This window comes from Perognathus longimembris, chromosome 8 (assembly GCF_023159225.1).
Source record: "Perognathus longimembris pacificus isolate PPM17 chromosome 8, ASM2315922v1, whole genome shotgun sequence".
NCBI classification, from domain to species: Eukaryota; Metazoa; Chordata; class Mammalia; order Rodentia; family Heteromyidae; genus Perognathus; species Perognathus longimembris.
The window spans coordinates 65,653,848-65,666,775 of NC_063168.1; the positions used below are offsets into that span (position 1 = coordinate 65,653,848).

Here is a 12,928-nt window from a genome sequence, read left to right on the forward strand (position 1 = left end):
GCCCTGGAAATTAATATCCCCACTGCATTTTAGTGAGGTGGCTCTATTTTTACAAGCGCCACAGAATGAAGCCCTAATCTGTTATGCTGTGACCTTTCTCTGGGCTCTGCATTGGAGAATCATAATTCAACGCCAACCTCAGCTATGGAAACCTCCATAGGCCTTTTTTTTTTATGACATGAGAGCTATTGAATATTCTATAAAATCTCCTTGGAAAACTGGCCCACATTTCTTTATAATCTCCCCAGACTGTTTTCTGAAGTCTCTCTATAGATTTTTTTTTTTTTACTCTAAAAATCCATAGTGTTTCTTAATAAGGATTCAGGCATCTCGTAGGGGATCTTGGAGAGGATAAGGCTGGATTGGGTCCCCCAAGGGAGGCCAAGGTGGGGCATCAGAAGCCATTCTGCTTCCACTAAGCTCCTGGATGAGGAGTCTGAGCAGAGGAGCCTGTTGGCAGGATACAATCACTTCCAGCAGATAGAGATGAAAGGAGGAATTTACGAGCCCATCTACATCCAGCCCCTCACTCCACTGGATTCCACATTCTTCTAACCTTGAGAAAGAGGGGGGTCAAAGAAAAGAGCCTGAAACCTGTGTTCCTTCTCAGGCAACCCTAAGTCTTCCCTTCTTTCAGTAAGACCCCACCTGTGCGAAGCTGCCCAGCAACTTTTGCATGTGTATGAAGCATATGGTCCCTGCTTATGGAACCTCGTCTTCAGAATGCTCCCTCTGGCTAGAACCTTGACTAGTGAGAAAAGGAATTGGAGATCACTGGACAGATCAATGCCCTCTTTTCTCCCCATGGTAGACTGCTTCAGAGTGGGGTTTTTTTGTTGTTGTTGTTTGTTTTTTGGGTGTTTTTTTTTTTGTCTTGTCAATCTTCCCAAGAAATCCACGGTGCCAAGCATCGATGCCTGCTGTGGTTCTAATGTGTCTGCAATGTGTGCTCAGCAGAAACCTCCGGCCAGCACAGTAGCAGAAAACACAGCGTTGCTTTCATCTTTTCTGCCTCATTTCCCCCTTCCTGCCTCCATCCTGATTGCCTTGGACTCGTACCTTTTGAACAAAGTGTTAGCACTTTCATCCTAGCTGTAAGGACAACTTTCTAAAGGACCTAGACTACTGTGCATGGGGCTTTGCCAAAAGCAGTCATCAGATAGGTTAAGTACTGGCCCCATCAGAGACACAAGTGACCATGAAGAAATAAACTTGTTTCTATGCCACACTACCCACATTTCCCTAGCACAGGACTGACTTGACACCTGATAGGAATTCCATAAGAAGCTGAACTCCAGTGCATTAAATTGAGTATTTAGAACCAGAAATAAACCAACACAGTGCCAACTATTTTCTACTCCATACAATGAGCTCTCTGAGTTTCTCACAGTAACCATGTTTTCAAGACTGGGGAAGGAGAAAAATGAGGGAGGGGGTAACAACAATGTTTGACAAGAAACGTACTCATGACCTTACATATGTTAACTGTAACCCCTCTGAACATCACCTTGACAAATTAAATTTTTTAAATAAAAAATTTTAACAAAAAAAGAAACCCTATAAAAGTCAAGCATCATATGCCTATTTTTTCTAATTTTCAAAAGTATTTTACAGACTCCGTAGTTCATCATCTCATACGCATAGCAAGTCTCTGAAGCAAACAAGCTAGATAGCATTCCCATTTAGTTGACATTTAATACATATGGACCTTTCCAAGCTCCTGCCAAATTCTGGCCCTAGATTAAACACCTTTATAGCTAAAACAGGGAGGGGTCTCATGGCAGAATGGCCCTGCAAGAGGCAGAGTTTGCCCACAGCGTGTCACCTCACTGTCTCCAGAAGGGGCCTCTTACTTCACTGAGCATTGAATTCTCCAGTAGCCAAATCCCAGAAGCTCCTTAATAAACTTCCCTTGCTCTGGGAACTTTGAGAAACACAGTGAGCAGAAAAAAAGGAAAAATAAACAGGAAAGCGAGAGGAAGATGAGTAAGGGAAAAGGATCTCCAACTTTTACCCTTAAATACATTGCCCCTCCCAAATAGCAGACATGTTCCCTGGGTTATCTTTTGTTATGTCAATGAGCTTATTTAAAGAATTGAGAAGTACACTCCACTTGGAGCGCAGACAGAAACCCAGAGACACAAAAAGGGCTGTCAAAGGACCTACTCCTTATAGTAAAAAGAAGAGTAGCACCTCCTTTGTGTGGACTTACCCTGTGGACATACTATTATACTTAAAACCACCACAGGCATTTTTCCTGATCTCAGAGCTAGTTAATAATTGTAAGTCCAGAGGCAAGTAGTTATAAGTCTAGAAGCAAAGAGGAATCTATAAGGAACAGTACCGCAGACAATGGTGAATCATATCTTTAATTGTAGCTACTCAGGAAGCTGAGATCTGAGGATCACAGTTCAAAACCAACCCAGGTAAGACATTCCATGTTACCCTTATCTTCAATTAATCACCAAAAAGATGGAAGTGGACCTATGGCTCAAATGGTAGAATGCAAGCCTTAAGCAAATAAAAGCTAGGAAACAGTGCCCAGGCCCTGAGTTCAAGCCTTAGTACTATCTGTCACACACACATACATTCATGTACTATTAATTAAATTAAGTAATTAACTAATTGTAACGGGAGTGAGAAGGGAAAGCCAACAGGGACAGTTTAAGATACAAGCTGTCTGCTGTGGCTTCATGCTAAAATACCACTATAAGAAAATCAGTACTGCTAATGGTCAAGAGAATTTAGAGCTAGGATGGGACCAAGGAGAACAACTTTCATATGAGATATAGGAAAATGGAGGCTCAAGAAGGCCATAAAACCAGAAGGAAATCTACAAGTCAAAACTCACTATCTCTACTTCTTTCTCCAGATGAGACACCCATCTTTAAAAACGTGATATCCTTGCTGATGATTAGCAAGACCGGCTGGGAGTAATACAGTTCTTCCAAAGAGTTCCAGAAAGTACATGCACCTCTCACCAAGGAGATATCTGTGAGACATTTTTCCTCCAGGAAACCAGATATGAAGGGGGGGGGGTCTGGAACCAATGGGCCTGAGGGACATAAATTCAGCTGTCCAGAAGGGCAGCAGCAAGCCTCATCGATGCTAGCAAGCACAGCCAGCAGCAGCCCTGTCTGTCTAATATCTGCCCTTCTATCTCTGGAGACCAAAAGAACTAAAACTCACGTATGGCCAGAGGCAGGGAAATCACCCAGCAAGCCTTGGGCATGCTACTGGATTTGGGCAGCTCCTCTGCTGCATTTTAATGAAGTAATTAAGAGGTAGATAATAGAGATGGGGCTCTGCAGAGAAACACTCATGGACCTAACCTCTTTGATATGTGCCTGCATCAGGAAGCAACTTTATCACTAGATGGCTTCATTAATATTCCAGCCAGCTCTCTGGCTCTTAAAGTGATTTATGCCAAAGTTTGTTAGTCTTTTAAATTACCTGCTGAGGCCCCCTGAAAAAGAAAGAAGAATGGAAAAGACAATGTCACAGAGGGTGCTTGAAGAGCCAACCCCAGTAAGCCTGTGCATATATCCTTTCAAAAAGCAGTTCAGGTTATCAGCAAGAAACAAGTACAGGATCACCATTGAGGGAACATGGACTGAAGGAAAAAAGATCCAGAACAGGTAGCCCAGAAGAGCAAGAAGCCTCAGCTCACCAGGTCATGTCTCTCTTTAAGAGTTGGCCTCTTGCTAGACAGTGTGATAAATGGACAACCCAGGTGTTAACTCCTTGACCCAGAAAAGCCATAAAAAAAGCCTATCCATTGGAATCTATAGAAGGAAAATGTTGCTAGATTACTAATCTTACCTTTCAGAGATGTGTCTTTGCTCTCATGTTTAGAGAAGAGAAAAGATGGCTGCCCTGCTTGCTCTCTCTTAAGAAGGTCACCCCGATGCCCTTGGCCTCCCTGCTCATCAAGGCCCATTTGAAATCTCCTCTCCTCTGTGAGGCTTTTGGTGTCCTTTAATCCTTTCTGTAGGAGCATTGCTATAAAGTGGTAATCTGATGGGACTGAGTTTGAGGAGCTCTGTTCCTATGAGTGAGAATGCTTAAGGCTAAGGCTTATGAATGTGCCTTGAAGGATGGCTACTTTTGGTCAGGATGTCTGATGGGGTTGGGACAGATTGCAGTGAATCCGTCCCCCTGCCCTACCAGTTACCTCCCCCAGCTCCCACTGCCTTCTCTGCCCTGTGAGCCAGCACCTTGTCCAGCACTCTTCCTTTGCTCCTGCCCTTACTGGAAAAGCACATGCCCAGAGTGTCAGCCAGAGGATTTCTGGGCCTGTCCTACATTGTTGCCTTCTCAGGCATTCCAGCTGCTGCTCCACCACCATGAGGCTAGATTCATCCACCCAGCCAAGCCCTCTCCCCCACATAGCTTCCTCCTCTACTTCTCCGCTTGGGTAGCTAATGAGTCACTTGGATTTCTCTGTCATTGTGTGCTCTGCCTTCCACAGATTCCTCCTCTCATCCCAGCTTCCACCACAACTCCTTCCACTGCTCAAGCCAAAGCAAAGATTAGAGTTCAGAATTGGTCATCTCCTCTCTTTCCCCTATGTTATGACAATGAAAATTCCAGAGAAAGAAGACCCAGTTTCCTCTTAAATGATTCTAAGGACAGGGAATTCAGTATTTCACAAATTCAAAGCCAAGCATTTCTTCCTATGGACATGTTTCTCTACTGAAAAAAAAATTCTATTTCTAGACCACTTAGGTTAGCTGAAATTTGCTTTGAGGTGAAATAGGAGGTAAGACTGGGGAGTCATTTATGACAATTCTGTTGTATGCCTTGGCAATGGGAGTATACATATGAAGTTTCTTATGCACACATGTGTGTGCATGCACACACACACAGACACACAGACACACGCGCGCGCGCACACACACACACACACACACACACACACACACACAACTTGAAAAATCTGATAAAGTCCCAAGCATTGAACTAGCTTTCCTAGTTGGGGTACTGAACCACTGTTAAGCCAGTCATCCACTTTAGATGAGTCTGGATAAACTAGGAAGGAGGGCTGGGAGCAGTTCCCTAGAAATCTTTGGTTATTTCAAAACAAGAAGTTTAAAAACATAACAGGATTTTCTTGGAAGTGTACCATGTGCCATGCCCTCTATAAATGTGCTTTCTGTGTTAACTCACTCGAATTTGCCAGCCAACCTGGAAAATAGAAACTATTATTTTCCTCATTCAGTAGATGATAGTGAAATCTAAGAATAGACTAAGTTACCTACACAAGATCACATAGCCAACAGGTGGTAGAATCGACATTAGCACCTACAACTGAACAATATTGGCACACCTCTACCTGACTACCATCTTGCCTGATGAGGCTCTGTCTAGAAGGGAGAAAATGCAGTAAACTTCATCAGCCACAAGACATCAGTCACAACTACCACCGAAGAAAAATATCTATCTACACAGAATTAATGTCTCTCAAGGTGCTTTTTCATATCTGTATCCTTGGATCCTCATGACTTGTGAAACAAGTCTTTGTTTCCTATAATTTCCAGATGAGAACACTGAGTTTCAAGTCTTGAGACCCCAAATCTTGGATGCCTTCCACCAGGCGTTCCCAGTGTTCTGTTGCTTCCCTACAGTCATCAGAAAGTGATCCAGTTGTTTTCCAAGGCTGAGCCTTTATTCATGCCAATCAACCTTTGCCTAAAAGCAGTGGGCTGAAATGTCCAATTCATCCAAGGGGCTAGTTAGAGAAATAGCTTCCCTTTAGACATCAACACTGGATGCAGACAGAAACAGCAGAAAGCAATCTCCAGGCCTCACCTCCTCAGGAAATCCTAGGGGAACCGATTACATCCCAACAGCACGTGTTAGCACAAGCAGGCACTTGTACAAACACATGTGCCCTGAGGCCTTCAGTAATTTTAAATAGAACCAACTTGCACAATTCATTGCCTGTCTCTGTCTCATCCTCAAGACAGAGAGAAGGGAGTGATGGGAACAGATGAGCAGGTCTCACCCCGTTGTAGGAGGGTTTAAGAAGCCCCCATGGAGGGATTGGGGTGGGGAGAGCTCACAGAACTCTTACAGGGAACGGTGACAGCTTCCCCAAATCGTATATTCTATTGTCAGTACTTCATTTCTCTGTTAACAGAAGGCTTTTTCAATTCCTAGAATTTACTTTCAAGGCACAAATATCTCTAAGAAGATTTATTTCTCCTGTCTATGTAGAATCAGGTAGGTGGGGGAATCAGCCAACAGCCAGCCTCTGCTGGGATGAAGCATGACGGCGGGACAGGATAATTTGGGAAGAGTAGGCTATGGGGAAGGGAGCACAGGAAACATAATCAAGAGTTGCTTTTAGAAGATAAAATGCTAGGAACGGATGCATCTCCATGTATCTGCCTGGTGAAATTCTAATTTGAAGGTGGGATCTTTGGGAAGTAAAGAAGTCATGGGCTTAGGGCTCTCATAGTATTTGCACCCATATGAGACTGAAAGAATGTACTCCTATCTCTCTTGCTTTCTACCACATTGGCAAAGCAGGAAGATGGCCCTCCCAGGAACCCGGTCATGATGGCACAAAGACCTGAACAACCCTATCTCCGGAACTAGAAGAAACACATTTCTGTTATTTAAGCCAGCTAGTCTGTAGTATTCTATTATAGCAGTCTGCGAAGTGTGAGTTCAAAGATGCTATGTTGCAAGGTATGGTCTCTAGTCACCACATTGTTAATAGGTTCGGGATATTTCCGGAAGTTCTCTTGGGGTTGTCCTTGTCCTGGATGGTAGACTCGTCCTTCCCATGGCATCTTTTCTGTCTGTTTTTGGATATCCCTAGAGAAAGCCCTGATTTTAGAAACCAACCATCTTAAGCCTAGCTACATTTCAGTCCATTTCCATAAGACATGCATTTATCAGCTTTCTACCTACAAACAAGGACTTAGGAGGACGAGAGTAGATAAACCATAATCCAGGCAGTGCCTTCTATCACCTTTTCCAGGATAAAAGAAATCTAATTGAGCATTCTGGTCCTGAAAACTCTAGAGCCCTCCTAAGATTCTTACATCAGTCTTCTGTGGTCATCAATTCTGTGGATCCCTATTCTACAGGGGGTGAGTGCATCAGCAAGCTATTCGTTCAAAAATACACTGAATCATAAGCAATCTTCAAGCCTTATTGATGTAAACATTCTTCTTTTTCATAGGCCTGCAAGAATGGTTGGATTCATCTGAGTCTACCTAAGCCCGTGGGGAATTAAGTCTGGACGAGAGTTGCCTTTATATATTATGTGTGTCTCTTCATTCGCCGTGGACCAGGAGTTATCCAGGGTGTTATTATTGCAGCAAATATAAGAAATGAAATAAGTTCAAGGCAAACCACCTCAGCACATTCAAAGTCTCTTCTTACATCATACATGCTTACATCCATCAGTTAAGGCCATGCCCAGCATCAATGAGGCATATATTCTTGCTCTAGTGAGAGGTACTCCACAGTCACATAGCAAAGCTCATGTGTTTATAATTCCATTATAAGAAAGGAGAAAATAATTAAGACCCTTAATCCTCTACCAGTCAGCAATAACTAATTTATTATTTGAGACAAGTTCCTTAAGCCTCAGCTGACCCTGACAAAGCAAGACCTGAGGTTCCTGACCTGAGACAGAATCAATTGGCCAATCTAGCCCGCTACACTTCCCTTCCATTGTGACAGGGCCAACAATGGACTGTTGTAACTAGAAAGCAGCTGTAGACACAAAAGGAAACATCTTTCATTGTATCTTTCTGGCTTTGGTCCAGACCCCAGTAGAATAAAAAGCTAATATGAAGCAGACTTCAGTTCGGACTGAGGCTGATCATATCTGCAGTAATCTTGGCAACCAAAGACAGAAAGGTAAAAAAAAGAAAAAGAAAAGTCAAATATCAGAACACCAGACCTCCTCTCTTCCCTCCTCTACTGTCCTCTGCCTGTGTTTTCCTGGCCCTTTGGAGAAGCCACAGATAATCTTGATAATCAAAGCCCCACTTAAATGCCTGCCATTTTCTGAGGGACTTACATGCGCAAGTATCATGCAAAACATTCTATTTCCTCTGAAGACCCTGTGTTGAGTACATGTTACTTATTAAGAAGTGATATTCAAAGGCAGAAGATAATTTTCTCAAGGCTCAATTGCATGGGCCCTTTTCAATGGTAAAATAAAAAGGTGAATGAGACACAGGACTTTTGTCAATCAACATCTAAGACATAAAAAAAAAATTTAAATGAATCTGTCTCATCACTTACAAGCCATTGTCTGAAACACTTATGGAACTACCTTGAAATCAGGGTAGCCCTGTGTGCAGGGTTGAGTTTTCAATCTCCCTGGTAAACAGATAGAGGTCGTGAACTGTGATTTCAGATGCTACATGTACCAGCGGATGGCCTGCCTTTGCGTTAGCATCTCAGAGATGCATACTCAGTGGCAAAGGCAAGTAGGGAAAGACTGGCTCCAGAAGAGAGAACTTCAACCTCGGTTCTGACTGCTAGCTCCTTTCTCCATACTGGCCAGTTTGGCTTCCCTAGACCCTTTGCTAGAAGTCCATTCTACACCCCAGTTCACCTATGACACTGAGCACCAAGGTTAGGATCTCCCCATCCTGTCTCTTGCTCATAATCATAGCAATATTCCCTTAAAAAATGTCCTAGCCTATCTGTCCCATTTCCTTGCAGAGAGCTTCAGGGTCAAGTATTTACCTGGAACTCTGTTGACTACATAATAACAGTGCCTCTAGTCTACACAGCTCATTTGCTAGGAATTGCTCCAGTCATGGATGACTGTGAGGAAAGACACAGCCTCTTGCCCCCAAATATACTGAAGTTTCCTAGATAGGTTGTCCTTGAAACCTTCAAGCCAGGGAGCCACTTTCTGTAAGAATAAGGAGCTTAGAAGAGAGAGGTCTTTAAGTGGCTAGACCACATAAAGTCCTGGCTCTTTATGAAGACCTCTCTTCCAGTCCTGTTGGATGACTAAGAAGTGGGTTCTTCATCTATGTTACACAGAGTCCCGTGCTCCACTGATAGGCAGTCTCCAAGGGCAGCTGCAACAGAAAATCTATCCTAAGGTGTCTTCGCTGCCCTCTAATGTGAATCCTGCTGACATCAATTTTAATCCAATGACGGAGATTGAGGCTGGCTGCTGATGGGAAAGTGAGATGATGGGAGTCCTGGGAAAAACCTTCAGCAGGCAAGGAGAACAGAGGTGAGCTGAAGAGCAACTCAGGTCAAGCCTGTCTCTAAAGGGTTCATTCTGTCTTCCTTCCTGTTCTAGGTCCTGTGTGATAGAACAGGAGATAGATAGATGATAGATAGATAGATAGATAGATAGATAGATAGATAGATAGATAGATAGATAGATAGATAGATATGGAAGAAAGAAGGGAGGCATAGCCCTTTAAAGATGGAGACACTTGGCAAATCGCTGCAGTCCTATTTTCCAGCATCCATGGGACTAGAAAAGCACCTAGGAGCAGCCTAGAGCCCTGGCTTGTTTTGCCTTCCCTGTGTTTTCCTGCAGTACAATACACACACATCCCAATTTGACCCAAACTTTGTGAAACCATAAAAAGTTCTTTCTATGGGCACTCTGGCTGATAACGTTTTTCTCAGAGTTGAAAAGAAAAGTGTTCTTCCCATGTCTTTCATGCCTTTTGCCTCTGCAGCTCCAGGAAGCCTGCGCAGACGAGGTGCCTGCGCCTGGAGCTCATTCTGGCATTTCACGTTCTGCCCAGTATCACCTACAGCACACCGTGAGGTCGCTGTCCTCACCTCCAGCTCCACCAGGGAAGAACGTTTCCAGTTTTGTACATTCTGCTTGACAGGAGGTCCTGGAGATTCAATAACTAGTAAATGAAATTCCATTCTATTTAGAAGCCTTGGTGAGTGCTCTACCGCTTTGAACTACCGCTCCACTTCCAGGATTTTTGGTGGTTGATTGGTGATAAGTCTCACAGACTGTCCTGCCCAGGCTGGCTTTGAACTTTGATTCTCAGATCTCAACCTTCTGATTCCCCTAAGGGGTCACTCATACTCCATCCTCCTCGAAGCCACAATAATTTCCTTTTCTTTGAGTGCTAGGTCTTTGAGTGGTGGAAGCTCGTGAGGATGAACTAAAATGACGTCCTTCTAGGTCGATGGTTCAGTAACTGGAATGCTGAGGCCATAGTAGACAAGTCTCTGCCCCCCACCCCAACCACCAGCCCTCAAACCCCAGCACTACCACAAAGTAGAGTGCTAAGTCAGCTCCAGCTATTTCTTCCCTGTACCCCCATCTCCTAGGTCACATAGTTCCAATACTGGGGAGATGCTGAGTCAAGTGATGACATCCTGGAAGTTACAACAGGCCTAGGGGGAGGTCAAGGGGTAAAGGGAGCCAAAAGTCCCTTATAAGCTATTCCAACATTTGAAGAGTCTTAATATCAGACCCAGAAAAGCCCAGGTTTTTACACACACAAGGCTCCTTGCTATTGGATAAATCCATCAGCAACCCTTTCCTAGCATCTGGGTATGGCCAGCAGAGTAGACTAGGTGGTTGTTTCAGCCTTCAACAAGAACCCAAGTTAAGTGGAATGACAGGAGTCATACAGTCACACAGAAGTAAACTAAGGACTTCATGCTACAAAGGGTAGACTGCTCAGAGAGACACTCAGTGTATGAAACACTCAGAGCAGCCACATGAAGGAGAGAGATCATTTGTAGCCATAGGCTTTTAAAGTGGCAATGCCTTCTGAGCCTCTCAAATGAGGGACACATCAATTTAAGTAGAAAAATATTTCAGAGTACTTTAAGCGTGAATCATCACCTAAACATAGGGAGAGTGATAAGATATGCAAACTATACATATTAAGCAATGGCACAATGGGCCATTCAATCTCAACTGTATAAAATGATAATGTCTTCTTAGCTTGATATTAGTTTAAAATAAAATAAAGCCATTTCCTGCTTGATTACAGTTAGAATCAGAAAAGGATTTTTGTTGCAGTCTGACCCTCCATAGTATTTTAAATAGTGGAAAAGAGCAGATAAGGCATTGAGTAAAATAAGTGTTTCTGATCTCAATCCAGTCACTGCTGAATGTAGCATCAGATTGGAAAGGTAGGTCGCCTCTGGCATTCTCAGTCATAAGAAATTTAACGATGGATGAAAATGGATAAAATCAAGATGCTCTGATAAAATAAGGAGGCTTCAATATCTCAGAAAATTAGGATCCTTGTAACCAATTTTACAATGGCTGGATTATAGCTAAATAGGATTTTAAGTCTATTGTAAATGAAAGGAAATCTAATTTAACTGGGCCACATCATTTTTACTAAAATGCGATAAATGCTAATTTCCCTCCTCAGGCACCAGTGACTTGGAGTGCGATAGCTGTTTGGGAGGTGCTCAAGTCTGACCAATCTTAAATTGGCCTTTTCCAGTCCTGAGGCTGAGCTGGAATCCAAGTTTGCAGGATGAGGAGGGCACTGAAAAGGAACAATCAAAGTCTTCCCTACTTTGTTCCAGGACCTCATCATTACAGGCCCAAGGACATGTAGCCACTTGTCTCTACCAACTTTATCCTAACCACATCTGGAAGATAAAAATCCCCAAGCAACTGATTTTAACATCTTGTCCTCTATTTAAAAAAAAAAAAAAAGGTTTGTCTGCCTGTGTTCCAAGCAAATAAAAACAACCAAAGGCCAAGTTTTTAACTCATACAAAAGCCAAGCAATAGAAAGGGATAGGCCCAAAACATAGTAGACACTAGGCAGTGAGTGTGGGTGACGCGCAGAATACCAGATGGAAAGCTATGCATTGGTGTTACTGAATTAGCCTCAAGTTTTCCTGATTCTGGAGCCATTCTTTCCTTATCCAAATAAAAGACTTGGAAATTCTATTTCAAGTCCCTACTTAATCAGTTTCCTGGGAATGAAAACATGACTTGGCTGCTGCCAGCCCCCAGGGCAACCATAAACCACAACTGATCCTAGATTGTAGTAGTTACCCAACCTTCCTGAACACCTGAGGCTATTTTAAGAAATCACAGTGATTAAAAATAATATAATACTGAATTAGTCCTAAAATCTGATAGCCAGCCACAATCTTTTACATACCTGCATGTATCCTTCTTCTCTGCAAGCCCTGGCCTTGGTCCTGAAACCTACCTTTGGTCCCACCAGAGTTCTTTCACTTACTTGTCTATTTTCTAGACTATCCATCTTGTCTCCCAAACTATCTAATAATGACCATTACATTTGTCACAATAGCATACACTTACTGAAAACTCTCATGTTGTTTCTGGTTGGTTTTTTTTTGCTTGTTTTTGTTTTTGTTTTATGCCAGTACTGGGGGCTTGAACTCAGGGATTCCTGTTCTTCCTTGGCTTTTGGCTGCTCAAGGCTGGCATTCTACCACTTAAGCCAAAGCTCCACTTCTGTTTTTCTGCTAATTAATTGGAGATAAGAAACTCAAGGAAGTACCAGCTTTGGCTGGCTTCAAACCATGATCCTCATATCTCAGCCTTCAGAGTAGGTAGGATTACAGACATGAATCATCAGTGCCTCCATCCCCCAACCTTTTTTTTTTAAGTTAATAGTCCTTCATAGATGTAATATAAGTTTCAGGAAGTTTGTTAAAATTTCAAAGAAACCAGCTTTAATATCTATTGAGGATTTATAGATGAATTTAGGGATATCTGACTTACATCTTACTCATATCTTAAATCATTTCCATCCCTACCAGTGACAACTTCTTTCAATTTATCCAAATTTTATGTCCTTTGATATGGTGATATGTATTTTTCTAAGGCACTTGTGCATCATTTGTTGGGTTAATTCCTGGGTGTTATATATTTATGCCTGTTATCAATACCTTTGATGTAGTATTATTTTCTAGCTGATTACTGCTGAGGTTGAGGAAAGTTATT

At 42.7% G+C, this 12,928-nt stretch overlaps 1 protein-coding gene across 1 annotated transcript in view; it reads right to left on the reverse strand.

Moving 5' to 3' along the window:
- Positions 1–321: 321 nt before the first annotated feature.
- Tdrd15 (tudor domain containing 15) overlaps positions 322–12,928 on the reverse strand; it is a 101,181-nt gene continuing 88,574 nt past the window's right edge. Inside the window, exons 2-5 of the mRNA XM_048352231.1 lie at positions 9,679–9,866; positions 3,823–4,048; positions 3,454–3,466; positions 322–556 (exon numbers count right to left, since the gene is read on the reverse strand). Coding sequence (XP_048208188.1) covers positions 322–556; positions 3,454–3,466; positions 3,823–4,048; positions 9,679–9,866 — 662 coding nt within the window. The remainder of the gene's footprint in view (positions 557–3,453; positions 3,467–3,822; positions 4,049–9,678; positions 9,867–12,928) is intronic.